Source organism: Dunckerocampus dactyliophorus, chromosome 4 (genome assembly GCF_027744805.1).
Source record: "Dunckerocampus dactyliophorus isolate RoL2022-P2 chromosome 4, RoL_Ddac_1.1, whole genome shotgun sequence".
Taxonomy (NCBI): domain Eukaryota; kingdom Metazoa; phylum Chordata; class Actinopteri; order Syngnathiformes; family Syngnathidae; genus Dunckerocampus; species Dunckerocampus dactyliophorus.
Window position 1 is genome coordinate 29,910,954 of NC_072822.1, and position 27,393 is coordinate 29,938,346.

At 41.3% G+C, this 27,393-nt stretch overlaps 2 protein-coding genes across 8 annotated transcripts in view; one reads left to right on the forward strand and one right to left on the reverse strand.

The window, feature by feature from the left end:
* stxbp1b (syntaxin binding protein 1b) overlaps positions 1-14,715 on the forward strand; it is a 45,723-nt gene extending 31,008 nt beyond the window's left edge. For 3 of the 6 annotated variants that reach the window (XM_054773664.1, XM_054773660.1, XM_054773666.1), the window contains 10 exons: positions 10-70; positions 252-317; positions 2,999-3,079; positions 6,133-6,271; positions 6,383-6,492; positions 7,957-8,058; positions 9,713-9,798; positions 11,356-11,513; positions 12,569-12,704; positions 13,508-14,715. In XM_054773664.1, coding sequence (XP_054629639.1) covers positions 10-70; positions 252-317; positions 2,999-3,079; positions 6,133-6,271; positions 6,383-6,492; positions 7,957-8,058; positions 9,713-9,798; positions 11,356-11,513; positions 12,569-12,678 — 913 coding nt within the window. In that variant the 3' untranslated portion in view covers positions 12,679-12,704; positions 13,508-14,715. Of the gene's footprint in view, positions 1-9; positions 71-251; positions 318-2,998; positions 3,080-6,132; positions 6,272-6,382; positions 6,493-7,956; positions 8,059-9,712; positions 9,799-11,174; positions 11,334-11,355; positions 11,514-12,568; positions 12,718-13,507 lie in introns of those variants that run through there. The other 3 variants (XM_054773662.1, XM_054773661.1, XM_054773665.1) reach the window with 3 other exon arrangements.
* A 3,930-nt stretch (positions 14,716-18,645) lies between these two features.
* Positions 18,646-27,393, reverse strand: part of LOC129180231 (neutrophil cytosol factor 2-like) — a 30,610-nt gene continuing 21,862 nt past the window's right edge. Inside the window, exons 14-17 of one of the 2 annotated variants that reach the window (XM_054774473.1) lie at positions 25,433-25,593; positions 24,677-24,785; positions 23,511-23,634; positions 18,646-23,392 (exon numbers count right to left, since the gene is read on the reverse strand). In XM_054774473.1, coding sequence (XP_054630448.1) covers positions 23,286-23,392; positions 23,511-23,634; positions 24,677-24,785; positions 25,433-25,593 — 501 coding nt within the window. In that variant the 3' untranslated portion in view covers positions 18,646-23,285. The remainder of the gene's footprint in view (positions 23,393-23,510; positions 23,635-24,676; positions 24,786-25,432; positions 25,594-27,393) is intronic. The other variant, XM_054774474.1, reaches the window with a different exon arrangement.

The following is a 27,393-nucleotide window of genomic DNA, read 5'->3' on the forward strand; positions in this document are numbered from 1 at the left end:
TTTGCCCAGGGCTGTGACTCGCTCTCTAAAAGAGTTTTCTGCCAGCAAAAAAATGAACACTGGAGAAAAGGTAGAGCATAACAAACACACGACTGTCATTTGTTTGTTTGATCAAATATAAAGAGCACAAAGATACAAGAGTAACTTGAGACGTCAGTGACTAGAACAGAGATGGCCAGTCAGCAGGTCAAACATCTTGGGAAAGATATTTACTCTCTTGTGGATGATAATATCTCTTTACTGTTTTTCAGACCACAATGAAGGAATTGTCACAGATGCTGAAGAAAATGCCGCAATATCAAAAAGAACTAAGCAAGGTTAGAACAAATGGAGTGTATTCTTGGTGAAACTACACACATTATAGGTTACTATATCATTGCTTACAATCTGAAATTAAAATATATACAGCCATGGCCAAAAATACTGGCGTGCCAAAGATGCCAATGGCTGTATAAGACTGCACTGCACATACAGGGGGGTGAAAAAGTGTTTGCCCCCTTCCTGATTTATTTTTTTGCATGTTTGTCACACTTAAATGTTTCAGATCATCAAACAAATGTAAATATGAATCAATGACAACACAAGTGAACACAAAATGCAGTTTTTAATTGAAACTTTATTATTAACGGGAGAGTTCGGATTTTTTGACATGAAGTTGTATGACATCCCCGTCAGCAGTGGACTATATCAACGGCGACTTACCCCCCCATTTGATCCCGTGAGTCCAGTTCTGGTTGGATTTCCGTGACAAGGAACGTAATTCTGCTTAGTTAGTGGGTCATTTAAGTAACAATATGTGTTCAAAAGAGTAATACAGTTGCATCATAAAAATGCCTCCTCAAAAAAATCGGACCTCACAAATGGCTCGGCGTTATATTTGTCTCCTGTCGTGTCCCTGTGCAGTGTCCCCTCACCATTCGTGTTTATGTGATGAAAACTCTCGCAAAGGACTTTGGGATCATCAAGATGTTTTCTGGCAAAATTGAGACAAGCTGTAAAGTGTCACTGACATGATTTTTCAACTTTGCTTAAATATGTTCTAAATTGTAATTATGTTCTACGTTGTTCGTTTTTAAAAAAGTGAACGTTAAATTCATAAAATGAAAAACATGTGGTGTGCGCCATTTTGGTCTCAACTCCTTAGAAAAGGGTGTTTCCCGAGTGACGTCGGCACCTCTCAGCTAGCGCCAAGTAAACAAACACCTCAAGAGGTAGCTAGTGGACTTCGTTCAGTATATTTTTCATAAAAATAGTAGTCATGCCAATACGGTGTGTTGCCGCTGGCTGTTCACAGTGTCCGAGTGATACTATAAGTTTGTTTTCTTCTCCAAAAGACGAAGGTTTAAGACTACAGTGAAACGAGGAACATTCATTTCACTGAAGACTGCTAAGAAGAAACACCTTTACAAAAAGCATTTGGCTTGAAAGTACAGTATAAATGCACTTTGGATGCTAGGATGCTATTCCTGATGCTGCGCTACACAGGACAAGAAGGAGAGTGGCTTCAAAGTTGCCACAGAACACAGTAAGTCAATATTTACATATTGTATTGTAAACCACCACAGCAACAAACATTCAAAGCATTATTAGTGCTGTCAAAAATAACGCTTTAACAGCGGTAACTAATTTATTTCATTAATTCCGTACATTTTTTTTGTGTAATTAACGCATGCGCACCAGACCAAGCACGCCTCTGTAATGACGGCAGACGGGTCGTCGTCATAAACACAGTGGAGCGTCCTCACACAGACCCACAGAGTCTGAGACTGTTTTACAACTTCATTCTGACCTGAACACACACGCAGTACTATTCCAACACCATATGCAGTATGTATCTCCAACTGACACACGTCTCCAGTTCGTTCAATAGTTCTCATTGTCATTACAGGAACGCGAGATGCATTCAGGGACACTCCGAACATAACAAAAACGGCTTTATAATGCGCGCGCCCATTTGTGTGTTATACATAAACAGGAAGATAAAGAAAAATATGAATTGGATATTCTTATCACTCACTTTGTAACTTTTAAGGAGTTTAATGAGTTTGAAGTGCTGCTACACGGAAGCTCACGGATGCTAGAAGCAGGGCAGCGGGAATGTAAAAAAAAAACGCGCAAATAGTCGCGTCGGAATGTGCGGCAGGAAATGCACTTCTAATAGCGGAGAAGGCAGCAGGTATCACAAGTGGATTAGACATTTTGATGAGCTTGTTTGGTATTGTGGAGACCGGGATTTGACCATTTCTGACCCTGGTGATGTCATAATATGCAAATTAGATGAGTGAATTTACTCCCATCACAAACTTTGGGTCATACTGATGATTTTTCTCATTGACAGTATGTCTTTGTCTCTAACCATTTTTAAGCTACAACCGTTTGAAATAGTAATATCAAAACCAAACTATCGGCACATATAATCACTGTAAACATCTTCTATCTCGTCCATCCTCTCATGTTTGTTTACTCTACCTAAGGTGAGAGCTACCCCTTCGCCGACGTCACTTCCGGAAATGCCCCTTTTCTGCAGTGGTCAGTGAACATTTCTCCCACCACGTACTATAAAAATTAAATTTAAATTTACCATTGGCTTTCAAGAAATGAACAACTTAGAACATAATTACAATCAATATAAAACATATTTAAGCAAAGTTGATAGATCATGTCAGTGACCCCTTTTTTTTTTCTTCAGCAGTGGTCATGGAACTCTGCCATGCAAGCCGTTTTTTTTAACTGTATTTTGTGTTCAGTTGTGTTGTCATTGACTAATATTTAAATGTGTTTGATGATCTGAAACATTTAAGTGTGACAAACATTAAAAAAAGAACTCAGGAAGTGGGCAAACATTTTCTTACACTACTGTACATACTGTACAAAGACTGTAACAGTATTGTTGTAAAATGATTGCTCTATTGCATCCCCTACCTCTAGCAATCTTCTAGTATTTATAAAACCATACATTTTTCAAAACACACTAAAATCATTTATTTCATCTTGTCAGTATTCAACCCACCTGCACTTGGCTGAGGATTGTATGAACCGCTACCAGGGGACTGTTGACAAACTCTGCCGTGTAGAACAAGTAAGTAAGGCTTCTTGTACATAATGAATCATACAAGGAGACAAACTCTACAGCCGCAGTCTGCTGTGACCATCAGAGCTCACAATTAAGAGCAGGAGGTTATTAATATTATTATGATTATTGTTATTCTTATTATTATTAAGGAAGAATGTGTGACCCAGCTCAGTCCTCTCTGGTTTGTTGTGAACTTTCTGAATTGCATCACTTGTAGGGGTACAGTAATCCCTTGCCACTTTGTGCTACGAAGTTCATGGCTTCACTTTATCACGTTTTTTTCAATAATATATTATTTAGATCAAGATCAAGAGAGTTTTATTGTCATGTGCATAGTAAAACAGCAGTTATACCATGCAATGAAAATCTTATTCTGTTCATTCTCCCAAGAAAAGAAAGAAAACAAATGAAAGAATAAGAACATAAGAAACATAAACACATAAACATATATACCAATAAATTAAGCAACAACAACAGAAGAGACATTAATACAAGTAAATAATACAAATAAATAAATAAATAAAGTGCTATGAGTGTGTGCGTGTGTTGCGTGCGGCGTGTGTGAGTGCTTCGATGAGAAGCCTGATGGCCTGTGGGTAAAAGCTGTTCGCCAGTCTTGTGGTCCTGGACTTCAAACTCCTGTAGCGTCTGCCTGACGGTAGGAGTGTGAATAATGAGTGTTGTGGATGTGTGCTGTCCTTGATGAGGTTGTGTGTTCTTCGTAGGACTCTAGATTTATAAATGTCTTGCAGTGAGGGGAGGGCTGCCCCAACAATGTTCTGTGAGGTCTTGATCACCCGCTGGAGTGCCTTCCTATCACGTGTTGTACAGTTACCGTACCAAACAGTGATGGAGGCGGTAAGGACACTTTCGATAGTGCATCTGTAGAAGCAACTCAGGCTTGTGGTGGGCATGCCAAATTTCCTCAGTCTTCTCAGGAAGTACAGTCTCCTTTGGGACTTCTTCATAATTTGTTGGGTGTTGTGAGACCAGGTGAGGTCCTCGCTGATGTGTGTGCCAAGGAACTTGAAGGTTTTCACCCTTAAAAATTAAATATTTAATTTAAAAATTAAAAATTTAATAAAGCATGGTGTTTTGTTGTTGAATATGGCCTATTATTAGTCAAAGATGATGCATATTTTACATATTTTTTGCTTACATGAAGCATTTTCAAGCATAAAAATGTCTAAATGAAGTAAATTACAAATGTACGGCATTCAGAAGACTTTGTGATGATATGTAGTACTGGTGTTTTACACTAGGTGTCAGTAATGTTACTGTAATGTTGGGTGAGACACACAGGCACCAGACTCGATTGCCGGAACAACAGGCTTTTATTGCAGCTTTGAATGATCAGCCACAATAATCTCTAACACGAGCTACTGGTAATTTTAATTACTGGTAATTTTAGCTCATGCCGAGCTAAAATTACCTGACGTCCTGTCCGTCCACCACGCAGCTCCCCGAGCACTGGAACACATTTATTTATGTCTTAAAATGGCTTATTTTCTTTCCAGATTTTCCTTTCCATTATCACAGTAACAAAACAACTGTCCTCTAAATGCGCTGAACATAATAATGAAAGAATGTGGCGCTGCCAATGGTGTCTTTTGGAAATGTGAACAGGCTTACCCTGTCTGCTGGAGTGGTCAAGCAAAAGGCCTGCCACACAACGAGTGGGCATAATATCAAAAATATATAGTTCCTGAGAGGTGTGTTTTCCAAGTCACATCCCTTCCTCCTTCTTCTCCAGTCTCTGACTGGATTGTTTTTCAGTGGCGAAAAAAAAAAGTGAATATGTCCATATCCGAGCACACATCCATGTTATTTCGCACGTCAAAATAAGAAAATGAACATGTGTTTTGGTGTCATGAGCCATTTGAGTTCCATAATAGTATAATAAACATTTGCAGAATGTCGGGTGGGATTGTGGCTGTCTACTTTTAAATGCTTCTCTGGTGTGCTAGTACCAGTTAAGTCAGTTGGTGTTGTTGTAATGGTGTTGTTTGCTGCACTTTTGGGAGCACTGGAGAAAGAAAAAGAAAAAGTGGTTAGCAACATACTCTGTAGACAAGGATGAGTGAACAATACACATCTTCATAGCAGTAAGTGTGGTAGTGTGTAAAGCAATTGAGGTGTACTATCAGCAGGACTATTTACTTCTACTTGGTGTCTACAGCTCTGGAAGTTTAGTTAAGGAGAATGATTTTCAATTAAATTCAAAATTTTACAGGAAGCCCGTGTACTGAAATAAGATCATATGATCTCTTCCCCATGTTGTAGTCAGCACTCATGCATTGTGGACCAGCTGGAGGGTATTGATTATTTCCAAATAAAAATAAATGCTTCCCCTGGTACTTTTTGAGGCATAATTAAAACCTTACAAGTGAAGATGACCCAGAAATGTCTCCCACAATTTTTTCTCGTCTTCATATGTTAGCTGATCTGTCAAGTTACCAACTCACACAACCGCTCACTTCTGGTCATGTGACGGCGACTGAGCAGTGGTTAGAGTCTGACCTCCTGGAAAGGATTAAAGAAGCTAAACAGGGTACCACTGATTGTACAATTTGAAGCCAGGCCGAGGATGTTGCTGTGTGGAGTACATCCTCGCTTTCGGCGGCGATGTCATTATGAACAAATATGTAATTTTTATGTAAATATTGTTTGATACTATTGCTCGGCCAATATTATCGGATGTGCCTAGTTTTTTTGTCTTCAACTTCAAATATTTGCATGGAATCAATATGCTTTGTCATATCATTCAAATATTATCAATGGAATAAAATAGTATGATACCTTTTAAATGGTCTGATACCTTTTTGACTTGCCTGACTTTGGTGCAGGCAGCGTGGGATCAGTCCACACTCTGACAGCGTGATTGTGAGTGAGAATACTTACCTTTCTGTGACTGACTGGCGTTCGTCCATGGTGGAATCTACCTTTCATCCTAAGTCCAGTTGGGATAGATCCAGCTGTACAACCCTGAAGAGGAAGAGCAGTGGGAAACAGATATATACTGTATGTGCAGCCTGATCTTTTCTCTTCCCTTCTGAAAGGACCTCGCAATGGGCACAGACGCAGAGGGAGAGAAGATTAAGGATCCCATGAGGCTTATTGTCCCTATTTTACTGGATACCAATGTCAGTGTCTCTGATAAAATACGCATCATTCTGCTTTACATCTTCCTCAAGAATGGTATGTTACCTCTTTGTTTGTTATTGCCATTTGTACTATTGCCTCATTACAATACGTACTTTTATTGATCCTAAACCTTTTGTATGTATTCTGGGTGTACGTGCGTGTCAGGTGTGACTGAAGAAAACCTTTGCAAGTTGCTCCAGCATGCCAACATCCCACCGGAGGACAGTGACATCATTTCCAACATGGCCCACATGGGTGTGCCTATTGTCTCTGAGGTAACCTGTTCTTAAAATACATACAATAAATACAGAATACTTTAGAATATGTCTACATGTTTGAAGTGCGTGCAGATGTTCAGGACGTCATCCTGAACAAGTTCTAAAGTACATTGCATTAGGTATATAGACATCAAATCAATGAAGCTTGAAATGAAATTGAAATTTTCATCATGCAACTATAACATTTGACTGAAAAGCAGTGTTTGCTGCATGATGGGAAAATTGTCCCTCAGTGACTTCATTTCGGGCCCAATGAAAAGTTTCCTCTAACTAGAAGTTCAAAGAATCATCTGTACAGTTGCCTTCATCCTGTGCACGAATGGAATTCATTGGGCCCTTAATGATTCCCGGGTGGAATGATTGTACAAAGTAGATCTTCAATGATTTTTTTAAGTATTGGGTTCAGTGGCCTGTAGCCACTTTTACCTTCATTGAAGATTTGATTGTTGACAAAGACACGATCTGGCAGTGAGAGCAACACGGACAACACTTTGGTATTTTGCCTTGGTTATTTCATGAATTCAATTTAGAATTGTTTCTGCGTGTAAAACTATAATTGTAAAACTATAAAAACGTGTTTTGCGTTACCATTTGTGAGACTTGTGGCGTAACTGTGTTAGTTAGCAAAGAAATACACAGTCATCTGCTGTCCAGATCAGTTTGTCCATCGGGTTGATGTCCTTGTTTGCTGGTGCTGCTCCCTTTACACTACTGACCACAGCATCAGACAGGCCCCACACAAAATGGGGCCTGCAGGAGACATTAGATAAATCTATCTGATGCTCGATCTTGAAGGTGCTCTATCCCGAGCACCTTCTCACTCATCACAAAAGGCTGAAAGGTGTTCAAGGCACTGGAGAAATCAAAGAACATTATCCTCACAGTGCCATGGACCAAATACTATCAAAGGCAATTGTTAAGTCTTACATGTGAAATGTTATTCCCTGGGATTTGGTTTGCAGCACATGAATGAGGCATCTTCTCAGCTCCAACTCTTGCCACATCCAATATGGCGGCGACATTGACCTACGGGTCAGCGCCCAATGCGGCGTCTACATACTGTATGTCTATGAGCTACGCCGGGTACCATTAGCAGTGTTCTGACAACCCACCACGTCCTGCCACCCCGAACACGGTTAAGCAAAACATCGTCTCCAGTATATGCTGCGTGTTGACTGTAGTGCTTAAAGGGCCATATTATTATTTAATTATAGGAAAATATTATCGGACATCCCTAGTTTTCCTGTTTTTTGTTTTAATTACCGGTTTCGGCACTACGTAAGCACCGACACCGTTTCAAGAACTGATTTGTCACTGGCATTAGGTAATATCTAAACAATACCCTAAATGCTAACGATTAGTGTGAAGATGTGAATTTAGTGTGAAGATGTGAAGCACACAACCATAACAAGTTACAATCGTGACTGTTTGAAAGGGATTGACCGTATGAATTCATTGCAGGGCACTGCCAAGAAAACCAAAAAGCCTGACCGTAAGGAGCGAATCAGTGAGCAAACCTACCAACTCTCAAGATGGACTCCACTTGTCAAGGATCTCATTGAGGTACAGAATAGAATAAAATACCATAGGGATACATAGTACACTGACTTGTATACAATACAATGCAATCATACAGGCGATCGCTCCCTCTAGCAATAGAGTAAAGGGATAGAGGGACAAGGTGGAAAAAAGGACAGAAGAATGAAAAGACAACTGATAATTTAGGTAGATACAATATTTACGTAATTCATCTGAGAGCGATACACACATTTCAGTAGCTGTATCAATAGCAGTAATTGTGGTAGTATTATTATAAGCAATTGGTGACTCCTAACCCTAAGCATTGATGACTGCATCTCTGGAAAGCCGCCATCTACCACAGGGGAGAGAGCAATATGTTAGTAACGCTTCCTTAGATGAACGTCATCAGTTCGACGTATACACGAGGAGAGAGGACTTTTTTCTCAAATTTGTCTTCAGATAACTATTCCTTTCATGGCAATGTTTTTCTCTACTCTGATACCACTGATTTCATTGCTGATACTGAGTAAAATTCAGGCTGATATCGACGATAACGCTCTTATACCGATGCTTTGAAAGAAAATAAGTAAAATAATAAAATCCATTAAAAGAAATGATTAATTATTAAGAACTATTATAAGAATGAAAACTTTATTTACAATTCACACGTCTTCGATTACGATCGGCTGCTGTGCTTACCTATTATGCACTTACTCAGGCGGAAGACGAAGTATCATTTAGACACGATCTCAATCATTTTGTTACTTTCCACTGTGCTCCTGTTAATGATATTCCTTACTTCTAATAACTGAAGTTAAAAATATTGATATTTTGATTTGAGAATCGATTTTAGAGCATGAAAAGATGGTATCAGAAGTATCGATATATCAGTATCGATCGGCACATCGCTGGCCAAAAACACACGTTAACCTAACTAGAGACTCGTCCATTGGTGTGGATGTACAGTAAGTGTCCTGGGTGCCCGAAGTTATCTGGGATAGGCTCCAGCTCACCCGTGAATGAATGAATGTTCACTTCAACATTTAACAAGGTCACAGTTAGAGCATAGACATCCTGTTTACAACCTTCTAAATATGTTTTTTAACAATATTAGAGCCCTCTCGCCATGAAATAACATCCCTATAGTCACCTTTACACTCCTATTATGTTATTATATAGTAAACGCAATAAGAGAAAATAAGACATAATATAGACTTACACATGAGCATTGGGAGAGGTCCTCGTTTTTCCATTTTTTACTTCCTGCTCTGTACAGTACTTCCTGTGGTGGCTATTGTTTCATCAAAGTAACATTACTGACACCTAGCGACCTGTGTAGAATACTAAATATCATCACAATGTCACATATCATTATTTTCTATTTGTATTTGACCTTCTTCAGACATTTTTTTTCGATTTAGGCAAAAAATGCAAATATGTTGTTTTAATGTGCATATAATGTGACTAATAATAGGGCGTACTCAACCACAAAACAGCATGATTTATTAAGACTTTTGTGGGAAAGTAACTAGCAACTGTAGTAGTAATGGGAGTGCACACAGAGATGTCCGAAGATTCAAAGCCAGAGCCTGGCAGTGAAGTAGACATGGCTACGACTTTTAGTGGTTAAAATTACTGTACAATATGCTGCATCTTTTTAAAATGTATTTATGTTTCTGCCCTGCTGTTCCTCCAGGATGCCATTGAGGACAAACTTGACATGAAGCAATACCCGTACATTTCTCAGAGACAAGCAGCAGCCAAAGCCAGTGCTCCATCAAGGTGAGGTTATCACAGTAGTTCAGGCATTACATGAATGAGATTGAACTGATTTCTTGTGGACAACTTACTGTGTTTCGCCATTCGCTGGTGGTCCTGGAATAGCTGTGTGAGTGTTGTAGCAAACCTGACCTTAAAAGCTGTCCTGACCATTGGGTTGACAGCGCCACCTTAGCTTGACGCTTAGCACTCTCAACTCTCACTCTAAAGGTCAATGGGTTCAATGTTCAAGCCCACGGTAGTGGGCAGGGCTGGCTGAACCAGGTGTGTAGGAAACTACAATTGCATCACAAACTTCCAAAAAGCTGAGTCCTCCAAATGTGCAATACATTGGGATATTATTGTGATATTTTGCCAACAAAAACAGCAGCACGCATACTGTGATTATCAATATATTGAAATATATTGAGACAAAATATTAAAAAGCATTCTCAGTTACATTTGTACACTACAATGACATTAATATAGATATAAATATCTCTGACACGACCAGTCAGTGTATGGAAGAAGAAATCCGTAATATTATGGTACGTATGTAACGGATGCCAGCCTGTGAGGCTGTGCAAGTGTACGTTGGTAAACTTCCTCTGCCTTAAGAGCTACGCTGAACACGCAGCCGACAGTCTGGGCTTTTAGCCGTATGGTCAGCTCTCTCGCCTCCCATTACGAAGGTCCTGTGTTCAAGCCCCGGTGCGGGCAGTGCGAAACAGGGCGGGTTACACATACATATTACCTTTTATACAGTATCATACAGTACATACATATACATATACAGTATCATTAACAATCAATTTCTCGCAGCGTCGGCAGTAATGTGGTTGCTGTACCGGACTGAGGAGGAGAGCGCTGAGCCGGGAGGCAAAGCTCTCAATTTACCGCTCGATCTACAGGGTTTCCGTTACATGTAACTGATCGTGGCGGTGCGCCACGACAAACTAAAAACTGCCACATCTTAAAAATTAGGGTTTTAAAACTTGAAAACAATTATAAGTGATATATATGCTATATGGATACATATATTGACCACAGTTAGTTTCAGAATGATTTAAAATATCATAAAAATGTTGCACTGCGCTTTATTTTTATAATGCACCCGAATCGCCTGTCTGCCATGCTGGCATTGCGCATGTGACCAGATACACGACACGTCTTGTGTTGACTTTCACTTTGTTTCTTATTATTGAGCTGACTGACAACAGCTTGTCCCATGCTAAGCCTACCTATGCCACCCGGTGTGATCGCTCATGGGTCAATCTCATTCCACTTTCTGATATTTTTGTTTACATGCCTGGCTGGCGGCATCTAGCTCGTTTTTGTCGAGCTACGAGCTACGATAGTCACAACTTCCATCCATTTTATATGCCGCTTCTCCTCGTTAGGGCGACGGGGGAATGCTGGAGCCTATCCCAGCTGACTTCAGGCGACAAGCTCTTCTAGTTAAGAGGTGGCTGGGGAAGTGTGGACTTTCCTAATGAGACTGAGACCCCGGTGACGCAGACCCAGATAAGCGGAAGAAAATGGATGGTTTTAACATATGATGTTTGCTTGGTTTTTTTACAGCAGTGCTCGCTACGGTAACTGGCACAAAAACCGAAGCCCCACAGAGGTGAAGACTGGGCCAAGGATCATTGTCTTCATTATTGGAGGCATGACCTACAGTGAGATGCGCTGCGTTTATGAGGTCACCCAAGCCAATGGCAAGTGGGAGGCCCTGATTGGTGAGCTCTCAGCTTTTCACTCCTGTTTGACATATATTTTTATATGCTGATCACTTTTCTTTTTGTGTTCATTAATGTAGAAATTGACTACTCAGAGTGAGCATCTCATCTTGGGCTGTGTTTCTCACATGACCCAGAAAGCCAGGCTAATTACAGTAATCCCTCCTTTGTCACGGTTCATTGGTTCCAGACCCAACAGTGATAAGTGAATTTCCGCCAAGAATTTATGTCAAGTCCCTTAATTATCACTTTTGCCTTGTGATAAGGCATTGTTCATCACTAAGCTGTTCCTGGATGTTTGGGAGAAGTTGCTTTCAGAGGACATTTTGGGACCATTCTTTATTCATGGCTGTGTTCTTGGGCAAACTCTGAGTGAGCACATTCCTTTGGTTGAGACGCAACCTCACACGTGAATGATTTCAGGATTCTTTACTGCTGGCATGACACAGGACTGATGGTAGCGCTCACCTTTTCTTCCCTGGACAAGCTTTTTCTGGATGCCCCAAACAATCGGAGAAAATTATTTGACCCCAGTCGTCAGTCGTCCAATCCCTGTACCTTTTGCAGAATATCCGTTTGTCCCTGATGTTTGTCCTGGAGAGAAGTGGCTTCTATGTGCCTTTCTTGACACCTTCCAAAAGTCTTCTTTCAGACCCTGGTTTTAAATCAAACAATGTTTGAACTCTTCATATGGTGATAATGATAATGATTAAGCTTTTAGGTGTGATGGCAGGCTGGTGGTTTCTAGTCTACAGTAAATACTGAAGGAGTACCGGTAATAAATAATTGCACACAACAGTCAGAACATGTTATGACTCTTGCCTCCGCTCGCCGTGGACTCTGGACTCTGGCGTTTTTATCCACATGGTGCTATGAAAAGAAAATGTGAACACACAATCTTCATGTTGGGGGATGACCACTCTACCACCTGAGCCATGCCGCCCCTTTAATGGTGTTTCTTTGCATACTGGAAGAGCTCTTTCTTTCACCACACTGCACGCACTTACGTACAGTTGAAGTTTATATATTTTTATTGACATATTTTTCCTCTGCAGGTTCCACCCACATCCTTACCCCTCCCAAGTACCTGAAAGAACTACAGCACCCGGATTTCCTTGATCCCAATGCAGCACCTGAGGGCAGTGTTGGACCACCTGCAGAGTGATGAATGCTGAGGGAGGCACCAGCTGGGTACAGTAAAACAGTAAATACTTGCTTGTGTTATGTCGTGTGGGTTGTCCCGTCATATTATTTGTGCTTGTGTGCATGTGGAATTGTGCGCGCCCGTGTACGTATTCCACAACTGTGGAGACGCCAAAATTCTTTGGTTCTAACAGGCAAACTGCATGGCAAACACAATGAAAAAGCAGGGCTATTGTAAGCGGAATTGTACCAAAAATGAACAGAACCCTAAAACCGAGGTATGTACCGAACAATGATTATGGTGTTGGTACACCATAATCATTGTTCGGTACATACCTCATGATGTCTAACACAATGTTTTGTGTTAGACATCATGATTTGATCCCAGTGTGAAATAAAAAGTATGACAAATGAAGCATGGTATTAGTACAGTGCAGTGCTATGTGGTCAAATTATTATTCTTAGTAACACCGCCATCTGGTGGTCCAATTCACCCCCGTCTCAGTCTCATTAGGAAAGTCCACACTTCCCCAGCCACCTCTTCCAGTTCCACCAAGGAGGACACCAAGGTGTTTCCCAAAAACATGCATGTGTGGCCACTCTAAATTGTCCATAGGTATGAATGTGAGTGTGAATGGTTGTTTGTCTATATGTGCCCTGCCATTGGCTGGCGACCAGTCCAGGGTGTACCCCGCCTCTCGCCCAAAGCCAGCATACCCGAGACCCTGGTGGGATAAGTGGCATCGATAATATATGGATGGAAAAACCAATGAGACTTGCAGCAATTGCGTGTAAAACGTTTTGGAGGTTTTTGTTGTGTAATGTGTGTGAATGTGTGTATTGTCTTTCAGAATCTACTGAAATGGCCACACTTTTCCATATTCGAAAAACTCCCGGGGACTTGAGGACAACCTGACTTGAAGAAAACACAAAGACCGAAGAGCAACCCCCAAATTTGTCATCTTCATATGACTTGCTAAACTCGCTTGTGTGTGGCTTGTCTGTATGAACCTGTGAGTGTTAGGTTAGTGGCTATTGCCTTTGGAATATTATGTGCTATATTTATTGTACTGTGTTTATTTCTACTGTATACCGTATCACTTTAGATTTAGGGAGTGTGAACCTCAACGAGCAAAGGACACGTTGCATGAAATTCACCGTCCAATCATCCTTTCCACTTCTCGTGTTTTATGTCATATAAGAAGTCAATTTGAATCACATAAATATCATATTAATACCAATCCAGACTACACTTAGACTGGCTGAGAGACTCACTGAGAGGGACTTGAACCTGCCACTCACATTTTCAATCGCATGATTTACATTTGGAAACAGTGTGGAGACTTCTTTTCTAATATCAGACATTTACCCTCACACTCTAAATGATTTGTTGTAAATTATAATTAGCAACATTCCAAAGTGATTTAGTTTTGTAATGGCTGTGAGTTAAGGGGTTAAGGCTGAGGGCTGAGCTTGTGACTTGCAATTTCTTACCAAAACGTTAGGGGGCAGTGTTTTCCTGAGTGTGAGCAACCACAACGCTTGTTGACTAGCTATTTAGCTTCCTGTGTAGCTTCATTGTGAACAATGAAGCCACATCCAGATGGTTGAGTGCATAATAACACATTTTCCTATCAAATTTAACATTATTTTTAACATTGAAGACAACTAAAATTGTGAACTTCTGCATCTTTTGCCAGCTGAGAGCAAATAAAAGTTCAATAAAGGAACACACATTACTTTTGACATTCCTAGTTTGAAGACCAAACAATTCCATTTATGTCCATTTAATAGAATTTAAGTCCACGTTAGGCACATCATACACAACCAACCTTTTAACCTTTCCACTTTTAAGAGCAGAAGAGCTTTTGTGTAGGCTTTGTTGTTGTCTTAGTGTCTTCTTTTATTTTGTCAGTCATGCCTCTAGTATATCTTTGCCATATTCTCTCATCATGTAGCACTTCTGATGGAAATGTCCATGCTGCCACAGTCTGCATAAATAACAGTAAGTGATGTAGCATTTGATGGAATAAACTGGCGTTATTGTTATGAAATCAGCCATTGCTCTCTCCTATTTGCCTCCTGGTCTTTGCCAAAGTGATGCTGCAAGTAAGAACCCGTGGCTCTTTCCTTCTCCTGCTGAGGCTCCAGCAGGAGAAGGAAAGGAGAAGGACGTCGTGTTGTGCACAGCCAACACGACGTCATGATGCTTTCAAAGTTCTGCATCCGAGATGAGCATGCGCGTGCAATTCTGCGCCAAATTGCTAGGGGCAGTGTTTTCTGCCTTTTTTTTTTTGTCCTGTCCAGTCATTGAGGCAGATAGTACTGTTGATCTAAATGCTCTTGCGTGCTAAACAGATTTGCCCTGTTGTATAGATTTTATTGTGAGGCAAATTTGGCGCAGGAGTGGATAAAAAAAGAAGGGAAAAGAAAACAGAGGGTGGAGTGAGGGGACAATACAGAGAGAGACAAGAACAACAACAAAACAACAGAAACAAACAAGACTGCATCAGGAAATGTCTATAACGGCCATAAAGACCATATTGGAAATAACAAAATAATATCAGCAGCCACAGTGATAATACTGAATTGAAACAGGAGTATTGGCAATGCCTTCTCCTCTGGCTTTTGTTGATCAAAAAATCAGAGAAGAAGGCACTGGGACCCCTGGACTGGCTTGTGTTCACACAAATCTCCGGCGGACCGGGGGGTCACACATGACAGCAGTGTAATGCTATTTGTTTATTATGCATTATGTAACACTAAGACAGGAACAACATCACCTATTAGGCTTTTCCTCTTTTCTGACCTATAAATTGTGTTCAGTGTCTGTCGCTCTGCTGCCGCCAGTTTGCCTTTTGTTTGCAGTGCACGCCGTCCTGTGGAGGCGGAGACTCCTGGGCACACCTGCAAGCAATTACCTGCCTGATCTTCTTAAACATGGCAGCAGCAATTCCTCAGTGTCAGATTGTACCTCCTGATTTACCTGCTCACCTCATAGCCCTCGTCTATATATTTTGCTATACGCTTATGCTACGTGCTTCCTGCTTTGGTTTGTGTTTTGTGTTCTACTATAGTGTAGTTTTCCCTGTCAGCGTTTTCAGTTTTGCTACACTTTTGGACTTTTAAATTTGTGTTGTACTTTTTCCCTTTGTGGACACCTTTTGTTGTGATTAAATATTTTTGTTACCTTTTTGACTGTGTTCCTCTGCATTGAGATCCACACATTCGCATTGGCCATACTTGACATAAATGTTGTTACAATGTTGTATTCTTGTGTTAAACGATGCCAAGGTGTCAGATAACGATGTTTGCGCATTTGGAAGTGAGACCTGAAAGCAGTTTTGGATGGCTCTGCACGCTGTGTTTTACAGACTTTTTTATAACACCGAGTTCCACTAACGTCAATGCTTATGAATGCCCAGCACCCTTGCTCTGCTTTTTTCACGTTGTTAGCACATAGAGCAATGGCTCCTAGGAAATGTTTGTTCGGCTGTGCCTAAAGAGGCAAGCATCAGGCACAAGTGGTTGGAGTTGCTGATTCTCGGCCAGCAAGACAAAAATATGCTCGTCTGCCAACAGCATTTCACACGGGACTGTTTTGTGAACATGGGCCAATATGAAGCTGGACTATCCACCTTTCCAACATTACTTTGTTGTGTTGACAAGGAGAGCAAGCTGGAAGTACAATTGATCAGTGTCCTGACTGTGTTTGTTTTGTGTAAGTAATCGGACAAAAGGGGTTCGGCAGCTGTCCGTACGTCCTCGGAAGCACTTGGGAGTGTGACCAATCACAGCGGAGTGGACTCGGCAGGAGGCGTAGGGCCGGGCCGGGCGGGAGGCAGGAAACATTGCAGGACGAGGTGCAGAGTCTGAAGATCTTGAAAGCTTTCTGTGCGTGTTATTGTGTGTAGCTGCTCTATAGGAGTCCAGAACTCAATACAAAGGTCTGAAAATTTGTATAATAGGTCCCCTTTAAAAACACAAAATGAATAGAGACCTACCATCCACCAGTACAAGCCTGGAGTTTGTTTTTCAGAGAGAAAATTATAACGTCACTGTTTGATGTGTGTGGTAAAAGGCAGTGTGCTAGCATAAATCAACTTGAGGTTGTGCACCAACAAATATGCACATTAGCACTCAATAACGTATAATCATCAAACCTCACCTTTCTGCATTCCCACATAGTATCAGCATTTGGGACCAAATATGATGTAAAAGAAAAACAGGAAAAATCCCAGCCAGCATGTCCATGTGGGGCCCACAAGGGTTATATGCGGGCGATGTGGGTACTGAGTGGGCATGGGCTTGAACTGGGCAAATTTTGCGGGGCCCATGTGGATTCAGTAACATGGGCCCCACATGTAAAGCCCATAAGAGCCCCATAAAGGATGTGAATGGGCTAAGTGGGCATGGGCATAAACAGGGAAAATTTTTTGGGCCCCCATATGGTTTCAGTTGCATGGGTGCCATGTGGGGAGCCCATTGTGAGCCCACTGCATGGGCCCTACAGGGTATAAAACTGGGCCAAGTGGTCATGGCCTGGAACTGGGCAAGTACTATGGGGGACCCACAATTGAAACCCATAATGTAAAGTACATAAAATTTGCATGACATGACATTTATGGAAAGAAAGTCCACCTATATGCCTTTGTCGATTTACACAGAACCAACCAACCAAGGCTTGCCAGGTTCAGTATAGAACCTGAAAAAGTCCTCAAAGTCCTGAGTAGAGGAAGGAAGGAGGGAGGGAAGGGGGTTGAGGGGAAAAGGACAGGTTTGAAGGTGGACAAAAAGGAGGGAGGGATGATTGTCCCTGGAAGTGCTAGTGCTAAAAGCACTTTTAAAGTGCTAAAAGTGCTTTTAGCACTTCCAGTAAACAAAAAGCTTGCAGACGCATGTGATGGTGCGTGTGAACAGCACCATCAGCCTGTGTTTTACAGACTTTTGTACTGCTATATACTAAGCGTGCAAGTGGTAAAAACCAGTCACCCATGCATGATGATCTGCTCCGCGACACCTGTCACTAAATACTCTTCACCTGACACACCAGCCCACATGGTAACCCGTGCAACCGCTATGCAAGAAATAAACAAATACAAAACCAGAAACGGTGGCTCCTGCAAACCTGAAGAGATCATGAGAAAAATAATTGCACTGAATTAGTCGGTTTATTTCAATTGAAAACATAACAAGACTGAGCCCTGTTTTTGCCCACTGAAAATCACTCATAGCAGCTTAAAATGAAGGGAAAAAGTAGTTGCTGATTTTGACCGTCACAGCACAAGGGATATGAATTAGTTTATATTTTGTTTTAGATAAATACGTTTTGAAAATTATTTGAAAAAGTAACGCTTTCCGCCACACCGCCATATTGCGGTTCAGCCCACTGTAACCGTCCGCTTCACAGAGTAGTCCCACAGCAAATTCACTACGTGATGGTTAGATTTCATTTGTTCACTCTTAATGTCAGTTATTTCCGACAAGTAATAGTTTAACCATAACTATCAGACACGTTGCAAATATTATTTTATGGAGTTTTAAGTGAGCTCTCTGCGGATGGATATACTATTTGAAAATCAATTCCCTGGTGTCCCGACGGTGTTTGGCGCTCACTTTGCGTCTCATCTTCTCCTCTATTGCTGTATGGATTAATTAAGGTAAGACAAACAAATGTTTATGTGCATATAGAACCCAAAGTATGAGTGGGTTTTCACAGATTGTTTTATGTGTACAGAATTTAGTTTACAAAACTTTGGAGGGAATAAACATGCTTATCATGACAGGCTAGGTACTGAAAATGAATGAATGAATGGTTTGTTTTTTATGTCAGGAGGAGTAACGTTACGTTTCTTTCTGCAAGTAACTTGCAGCTAACGTTAATGTTTATTGGTCTCTTATCCCTGTGTAGCCGAGCTGCCAGTGTATCCGCACGTCCCGACTACCTGCGTTGTGTTCTGGTGCACGATGGAGGGACACAGAGACGGCTTTGGAACAGAAGTTTATTCCTGCAGTGTGGTGGAATACATGAAGAGGACATGCGCGTGAGCTCCTCAATAACAACGGGCCTGTCAGCCAGCACAAAAATAGACTGACAACGTGAGGAGCAGTACGACATCCCCTGAACCTTCAAAATAAAAGTGTATACCATGACAAAGGAAATACGAAAATAAAGTTACAAAGGTTAAATTATAATTTAAGAAGAAACCAAAACAAATCACAAAATAGGGATTTTGGAGAAATTAACCCATAAACAAAAACATTTCAGACATGACAATACATGTTTTTTTCGCATCTGTTACACCTGCACTGTGATCAGAGAGCAGGTGTGTAGACACAGATGCACTTAGCTCACTCTACCTGTGGTTGTGGTATTAGCGATGTGTTACATTGTGTGTAGTGTTAGCAAAGTACCCTGTAACAGCTCTAAACATGTTATGAAGTTAAAATAAGATGGCCAGATTCATCTTTACCTATAACATTGGACCGGACCTGTTAAGATTTACGACGATACGAGTTAAAACTCGCAACATTGGTTAGCGGAGCTAAAAACAAACTCAAACCCGGTTTGAGTCGAGCTGAGACGCTCCGTGATGAGTTTAAGGTCACTGCGTTATGAGACAGCAACTGGACAGAGAAACAGTGAATTCAATAGATCATTGAGGTAACGTGAGAAATATCCATATCTGTTATTGTCTGCTGCCTCGCTCCACAAGTGACCACACAGACAGATCTGTGTGTTTCTATGGGTTACTGTGGTGTCACAAGGGGTGGAGCCACGGGTGACGTGGCGGATCCCAAGGCAGAGAAACAGTCCAAGTTTAGATACAAAAAGATATTTAATAACTTTTTCCCTGGAGCGGGGAAAAAGTACAACACAAGAAAAGTCACAAATCAAAAGCAAGAACACAAAACGCTGTCAGCAAAAGGCTGACAGGAAGTAACTACAATACAACTGAGAAGTACTAGAGGCAAACCTGAGCCGGAGCAACGGTGAGTATACAAGTCCAAAGCACAATAGTAAGCGGTAACGAAGGTGAGCCGGACCAAGCGGAACAGGTAACGGGGTAGGGTGTCTGATGAGATTGCCTGCAGGTGTGTGCTGGGGACTCCACCCACACCGCCTGAAGCTGCACAGAGAGCAAATACACAGCAGGCGGCAGCAGAGCGACAAACACCATCGTAACACTATGGTTACAGTGATGCTCTGTGTGTCTGTCTCTTAGTAACTTTCTCATGATTCAGAGCAAGTTTTACATTAATCTGTTTTTACAAATGTCATGAATGTGATTGTATCTTTTATCTAAATCTAGTGACATATTTTTTTTACATGTTTGTTTAACATAATTAAACAAACAACGTCTCAGAGTGTGCATCATATGCTGCAGTCTGTTAAAAAGTATGAGCAAAAAAGTTTAAAGCCGATGTTGAAAAATATGTGTGCCCCCTGTGTGGTTGAGGTGGGTATGAGAGATGGAAACGTGATGATTTTAGTGGGAATTGTAATCAGTGAATCTTTGAAACATGATCATATACATATTTCCACTTATGTAGTCAGAGATCTTTCAGTGTGGGCTGACTCACATTTGTGTACACACTGAACGTGGTTACATGTGGTTTGAGTGATCAGATCTCAATGTGGGTTGATGATGCACACAAGTACTTAGAGCTGTCCACTTGTGTTCTGATTATTGTATGGTCCTAATTGTGCACAAGTATGCCACCCGCTTCTACTAGTAAATCGTCATTCATACATTCAGCAGAATTTAGAGACCAAGACTTATTGAGTTGCATTATGGATTTACATTTCAATTCAACTTTAAATGCAATGCATTTATCAACCACTGGCCATTTGTTTAGTATATAAACAAATCTGATTGAAATTTTGCTTTGGCCATTAAGTGTATATTAAACATAATACCTTATTATCTCTTGGATATAAGAGGGGCATGACCTTGTATGTATGTATGTATGCATACATGCATTTATGTAAATGGAAAGTTATTATTTTGACCATTAAAGATACACCAGACAAGCATGCTTTTTTAGTATGGATTTTCCATTGCCTCCACTGATGCTTTGTGCTGTACATTTTTGCAGGTCTCTGAGCATCTGATTTTGGGGCAATCACCAGTCACCAGATTGTCAAGAAGTTCCAAAAGTTCCATAAAGGTAAATGAACACATGGACATACTTTGATGACTTAGGGGAGACGTTTTGTATGGAGTTAGATTAGTCTCAATATTACTAAATGCACACAGAAGGATTCACAAATGCATGTTAAAATTTCTATATAAATGACTTTCCACACAAATATTTTCAATGCACACACATATATTTGGCATTTTATAGAAATGTAAAATAAATCCACAAATAACCAAAAAAGTTTCCCAAATGTATTTCTGATGCACACACAAATATTCATTGTTTTAAATATATGCAATAAAAATCCACAAACATCCTTCCATCCATCCATTTTCTATACCGCTTCTCCTCATTAGGGTCGCGGGGGCATGCTGGAGCCTGTCCCAGCTGACTTCGGGCGACAGGCGGGGTACACCCTGGACTGGTCGTCAGCCAATCGCAGGGCACATATAGACAAACAACCATTCACACTCACATTCATACCTATGGACAATTTAGAGCAGGGGTCACCAACGTGGTGCCCGCTTTTCATTCAGGTTTTCAGTTAATAATGAAAGAACAGTAGAAGGAAATGCATTCTGAAATACAACATGTGAGTTGTGGACACCAGCATTTTGTTCATGTTCTGGTAAAACAAGCATATTCACTTTGTTTGGGTTTAAAATAAGCTCTGAAAATAAATGTTACAAAAATGAGTAGCTCTTGGCCATTTTCATTTTGTAAAAGTAGCTCTCACAAGGAAAAACGTTGGTGACCCCTGATTTAGAGTCTCCAATTAACCTCGCCTGCATGTTTTTTGGAATGTGGGAGGAAGCCGGAGCACCTGGAGAAAACCCCCGCGCACACGGGGAGAACATGCCAACTTCACACAAAAAATTCCCAAGGAAGAATCGAACCCAGGCCTTCCCGATTTCCAGGCTGTTAATGTTGGCCAACGTGCTAACAGTAGACCACCGTGCGTCTTCAACTGATGTATATACATATATAATTTATTTATATCTTGTATCCAAAAAGTATTTGCAGTTTTCATCAAAACATATGTGGATGTTGATACATTCATATACAAATGCTTTTATTTTGTGAACCTACTCGCGTTTGTGTGTGAATCTTTTTGAGACTACCCTGACGTGACCCGATCCACGAATGCATTTTTTCTACCAAGGGGATATAGGTAGCCAATCAGATGTCTCCTTCCTCTTCAGCCGACCCAGTCGACTCAGTCATGTCCACCTTTCCTCTATATAAGCAGCGTGTCGGCAGGAGTCCCAGTCAGCCGAGCGGAGCGCTCATAAAAGTCACACAGCAACACTTCAGATTTTGGAACACGGTACACACGTAACCCGCCCTGTTTCGCACTGCCCGCACCGAGGCTCGAACACGAGACCTTTGTAATGGGAGGCGAGGGCGCTGACCACGCGACTAAAGGTCCGGACTGTCGGTCGCATGTTCAGCGCAGCTCTTGGGGCAGAGGGAGTGAGGTTTACCAACGTACCAGGTTACACACACATACGGCGCTCCGCATTGTAAGGCGCCCGCCCATTTTGGACAAAATTTAAGACTTTTAAGTGAGCCTTTTGGTCGTGAAAATACGGTATGTGTGGTGTACTTTTGAAAAATGGGTGTATTCTCTGTCTTTAGGATGGTTTAGCCTCCAGCTATCACCAAGACCACACTCCTCCATATAGTACTTTAAGACTGAAGTAGATTTAAGTGCTCTGATGTTTCCCGTTGTGTTTGATTTATCTATTGTTGGATCAAGTATTGTGTTGACGTCTCCTCCTATGATTAGGTCTGAACTAGGTAGGCTTTTGAAGATAGAGGAAAAAATCATCATTATTAGGGCTAGCATCCTGAAACCCTCGGTTGCTTTGGCATGAGACAGACGTCATTTATTTTTTGACTTCCCTGATTCTGACTGCTAAGAGGAAGTCCGATGTAGCTACTACATGTTCACACATTCATGGTGTAGTGAATGTAGTGGTGCGAGCTCATTTGAAGTTAAGCTAAACTTTTTGGATGCTTCTTCTTCGTTGGTGTTCGCGTCTATTTCTTCCGGTCGGCAAAGCGCGCATCGAATCTAGGAATCGAAATAAAAACATTAGAATGATCCCAGGAGAATCGGAGTGTGAGTCCTGGTTCCCATCGATGATCGAGACTCTAATGCGCAACTCTAACTATAATGTCGCTACTACATAAATGTAGTGAAATGTTTGAGCAATAAAGTCTTTTTTCATGACCGTTATTGAATGTAGCATGCATTTACTCATATAAAACATTTGTGTACTAGCAAAGTTACACTGTATCTTGTTTGACAAACATGAAGATAAAATCAATGCAAACTCACTCAGTACCTTTTTAATGCACGCATTAATTGAATCCCTGCCATGGGTGATGAAATGACAGGGTACAACTCAGTGCTGTGCAAAAATGTAGTGTTTCAAATATTGAGCCCATCTGACAATTCTGAAGTGTTTAAAGTCTGTTTTAAAACTCGGAGCTCTGTGTAAAGGTGTCATTCTCCCTCGTGGCAAAGTTGCTGGGGAAGATGCCGATTTTTCCTGCACAGTGTCCCTCGAGCCACTCTTCATTAACTATAAAGACGCAAATAGAGGGAAAAAAAGCAATGTAAAGCACTTGTAGGTGCAGTGGATGTGTTTTCATCGCTTTGTTCATGCAATGATGCAGGAATGAGGTTGACCTGTAACTTACCTGCACCCAGAATGTCAATGGTGTCGCCTTCACTGAACTCTAAATCCTCTGGACCCTGAGCAGAATAATCATACAGGGCCACCATTTGGTAGAGGATGGTATGGTTGAGCAGGGGATTTTCTGCCTGAATAAAGGAGCACAAGGGTGGTTAAATGTGCATTCCCATCTGGGCATGATGAAAGTCTTTTTACATGTACAGTGGCTCATCGAAAATGTAGTCGTGCAATTTGGAATTTCACCAAAATTTGGGGGTATATCTTACCTGTAAATTTGCCTGTATTGCCACACGTACCCCCAAGGATACTACAAGCCGGCATGGGGGTATGGAAATAAAAACGAAAAACAGCGGTACTACTATGTGGCCAAAGCCAAACATTCACGTGCGCTTGAACGCCTCTTGTGAACAGCACCTGTACAGCACAGGCAGTACATGCACAAGAAAAAAAGACCTGCAGTTCATTGATCTGTGTGCATGTTTTGAGCTATCAGCCGGTCATTTATTTATTTCCTGGATTAATCGAAGACGTGATTGTTGCCAAAGACGCAATGTGGCAGCGAGATCAACACGGACACCACCTTGGAGTTATTTTTTGAATTCAGTAGTGTTTCTCACCTCAAGTCTCTGCTTTCCTTTTGATCACAGCTGCAAAATAAGCCAAAATGGAGCCAAAGAAAAAAACTCTGTGCTGATCTGATGTCTTTGGCAGCACATCTTCAATGAAACAAAAGTAATTAACGGGTTCATTTATCCCTTTCATTCATCATTTATATGTATTTAGAATTGATTTATGCAGGTAAAACTATAAAAAGGTGTTGTGTTAACATTTTTGACACTTGTGGCTTGACTGTGTTAGCAAAAAACTACAGCGTCAACTGCTGATGACATCATAGACTGACTTCCGCTTCCTGATTCCATGTATTAGCAAGTTACTCAAATGCTAACAGCGGTGTTTTAAAAAGTATGATAATATAATTATGATAATATAATAATATTATTAATATAATATTTTCGGTGGGAAAAATAGCTGCGGTTTTTATACGCTTCGGGAATTGATAGTCGGAATTAATAATGAAAACTGAGGCACCACTGTATGTTCCCAGTTCAAGTCCCATGTCTGTCAATGTTCTTTTTTTGAATGCGGATGTTTAGAAGTTGAGATCCTTACCTGGCACCACAGGGTCGCTCTGCCAGCCTCCGAAACCTCTTGCAGGGATCTGCCTGTCTCTAACTCCCAATCAAGAGGTACCAGCAAGCGGGAGCCATGCTTCCTATATCTAATGAGAGTTTTGGTGGAATTGTAAGCATCATTTAGTCAGTGATAAGTCAGATAAACTATTACTTGAGCTGTCGACCTTTCCACAGTGGAACCCGTTAAAGCCAACATCTCTCGGATTGGCCGACTCAGGGTGACGTAAAAAAAGCCAATAGTTGTGACATAAAAAGAATAGTGGCAATAATAAAGGACTTTTAAACCTGGAGTTTGTGACATTGTTTTCCTTCATTTGTGAGAAATGCGTGGTTGAGAAGTCGACTGCGACAGAAGAAAAAACTTTTGGTCCTATGGAGAAGCTCCAAGTGGCAGCTCTTTTGCTGTTGTCACATTGTTTTTACTGATTTTGACATAACCACAAATCTGCTTAACACGATGTTGTTGTCGACATAAACTGACACATTTGTCATAGAAATTACCCTTTTAGATCTCAAATTTTATGTCGACAGCAGTGATTGATGATGTATGTCAATCTTGGCACTTTTTAGTAATAACAAGAAGATGGGGGACCAGGACTTGATGAGTGTCAGATGGTGTTGGTTTAAAGGGGTCCCACTCTATCTCTAGATCTATGCATCCATTATCTAACTATCTAACTAAAGCCATCATTGAAATAAATGATTAAGTTCAAGGTACACATTGAAGAGTTACCTGAGGCGGAGAGAAGATGCTGGTTGCTCCAATTTATGAGCAATTTCTTCCTTCAGTTCATGGTATGACATATTGGTTGGTACTTCCAGTGAGGTGGTGTATATGTAATGAACCTTCACCATGACAGACTCTGCTTCTGTTTCCTGGACCATGTTGACATTCTGGAGGTGAGAAAGAAGAAAAATGACTGATACATGATACACTGATGCACTACAGGATATACAGTGGTGGGAAAAGTGTTTGTCCCCTTCCTGAGCCTGATTTTTTATTTTTTATTTTTTGTACGTTTGTCACAATGTATGTTTGCCAGAAAACATCGTCATGATCCCCAAGACCTTTGGGAAAATACTCTGACGAGACAAATGTTGAACTTTTTGGAAGGTGTGTGTCCCATTACATCTGGCATAAAAGTAATGCCGCATTTCAGAAAAAGAACATCATACCAACAGTAAAATATGGTGGTGGTAGTCGATTGTTAGGGGCTGTTTTGCTGCTTCAGGACGTGGAAGACTTGCTGTGATAAATGGAACAAGGAATTCTGCTGTCTACCAAAAAAGTCCTTGTTAGTACTACTAACAAGTGTGAATATGAAAACATCTTAAATGTTAATAAAATGTTATCTACTAACTTAGTAAATGATCAACATTAACATTTAAAATGGTTTTGGGGAGGGTATGTAAACATGGCTATGGAACTAGCTGCTGCCCACATTGAATACCTCATTGAAGACCTAGTGTTGAGGTGACAATAAGGTGCAGTACCAGGATGAGGAGGGCCCCAATGACTGGGTTTGCCTTGGGCCCCCAAATTAGATTAGTGCCCTCATGCTGTCTTTCAGTCCAACCACTGTCAGCCAATGTCAGCCACTTCTTCAATTTGTGGGTGGTACATGCCATGCGAGGGCTTGTCTTTCCATGACAGCCCATCTGGGTCCTCCTTACTTGGCTTCTTTTGCCTGAGACATTCCCTTAACAGGCCACCCTTGTGGACATCAGGCCCTCATACCACCCCATGGAGTCTGTTTCTGACAGTTTGAGCAGAAACATGCACAAAAGTGGCTTGCCAGAGGCCATTTTGCAGGGCTCTGGCAGTGCTCCTCCTGTTTCTCCTTGCACAAAGGAGCAAATAGCGGTCCTGCTGCTGAGTTGTTGTCCTATGGCCCCTTCCACGTGTGTACTGGTGTGTCTCCTGGCATCTCCTCCATGCTCTTGATACTGTGTTGGGGGGCAAACAGCAAACTTTCTTGCCACAGCATGCATTGATGAGCCATCCTGCTGAGCTGCACCATCTGAACCACTTCTGTGCCTTGCCGACACCTTAGACCAGTGATGGTTAATCACGGGGCTGTAGCCCATTGTTGGGCCACAAAAAACATCTGCCCCCCAGGGCTGTGAGTAGTTCAGCTGAAGACCTGCCAACATGTACATTTTGAACCTTATTTACCCTTGTATGTTTTGCTGCTCTCTCGGTACGCATTCACACTTTCAGTTTCAAGTTGCCACGGCAATCTGGACGTCTGTGGGATGACAAGATCTCGCGAATCAGAGTGCTCCCTTTATGATTGCCTCCTGCAGCTGCAGCTTCAATTCAGGCAATGACTCAAAACTAGCAGGAATTACCATCACATCTGCTGCTTCATTCCTTGGTGTTCATCAATGCAAGCAGCATTTAAAAGCTAAAATTAAGATGGAGACAGTTTTGTTAGCCACTCGTCCCATTCATCTATTGAATGCGTGTGTTGCAAAGTACTGCAGGGCTCATCTGCATTTCAACAAGATGAAACCAACACCCTTAGTTGATCTTAAATAAGGTTTAAAAACATACGATAATTCTTATGACACAAACCAAAAAGCTCTGTTGCCATAAAAGCAGGAGTGTCCAAAGTGCAGCCGAGGGGCCATGTGCGGCACGTGGCTCGTTTTTTTCTTGCCCCACTGCACAATATAGAAATAAAATTAAAC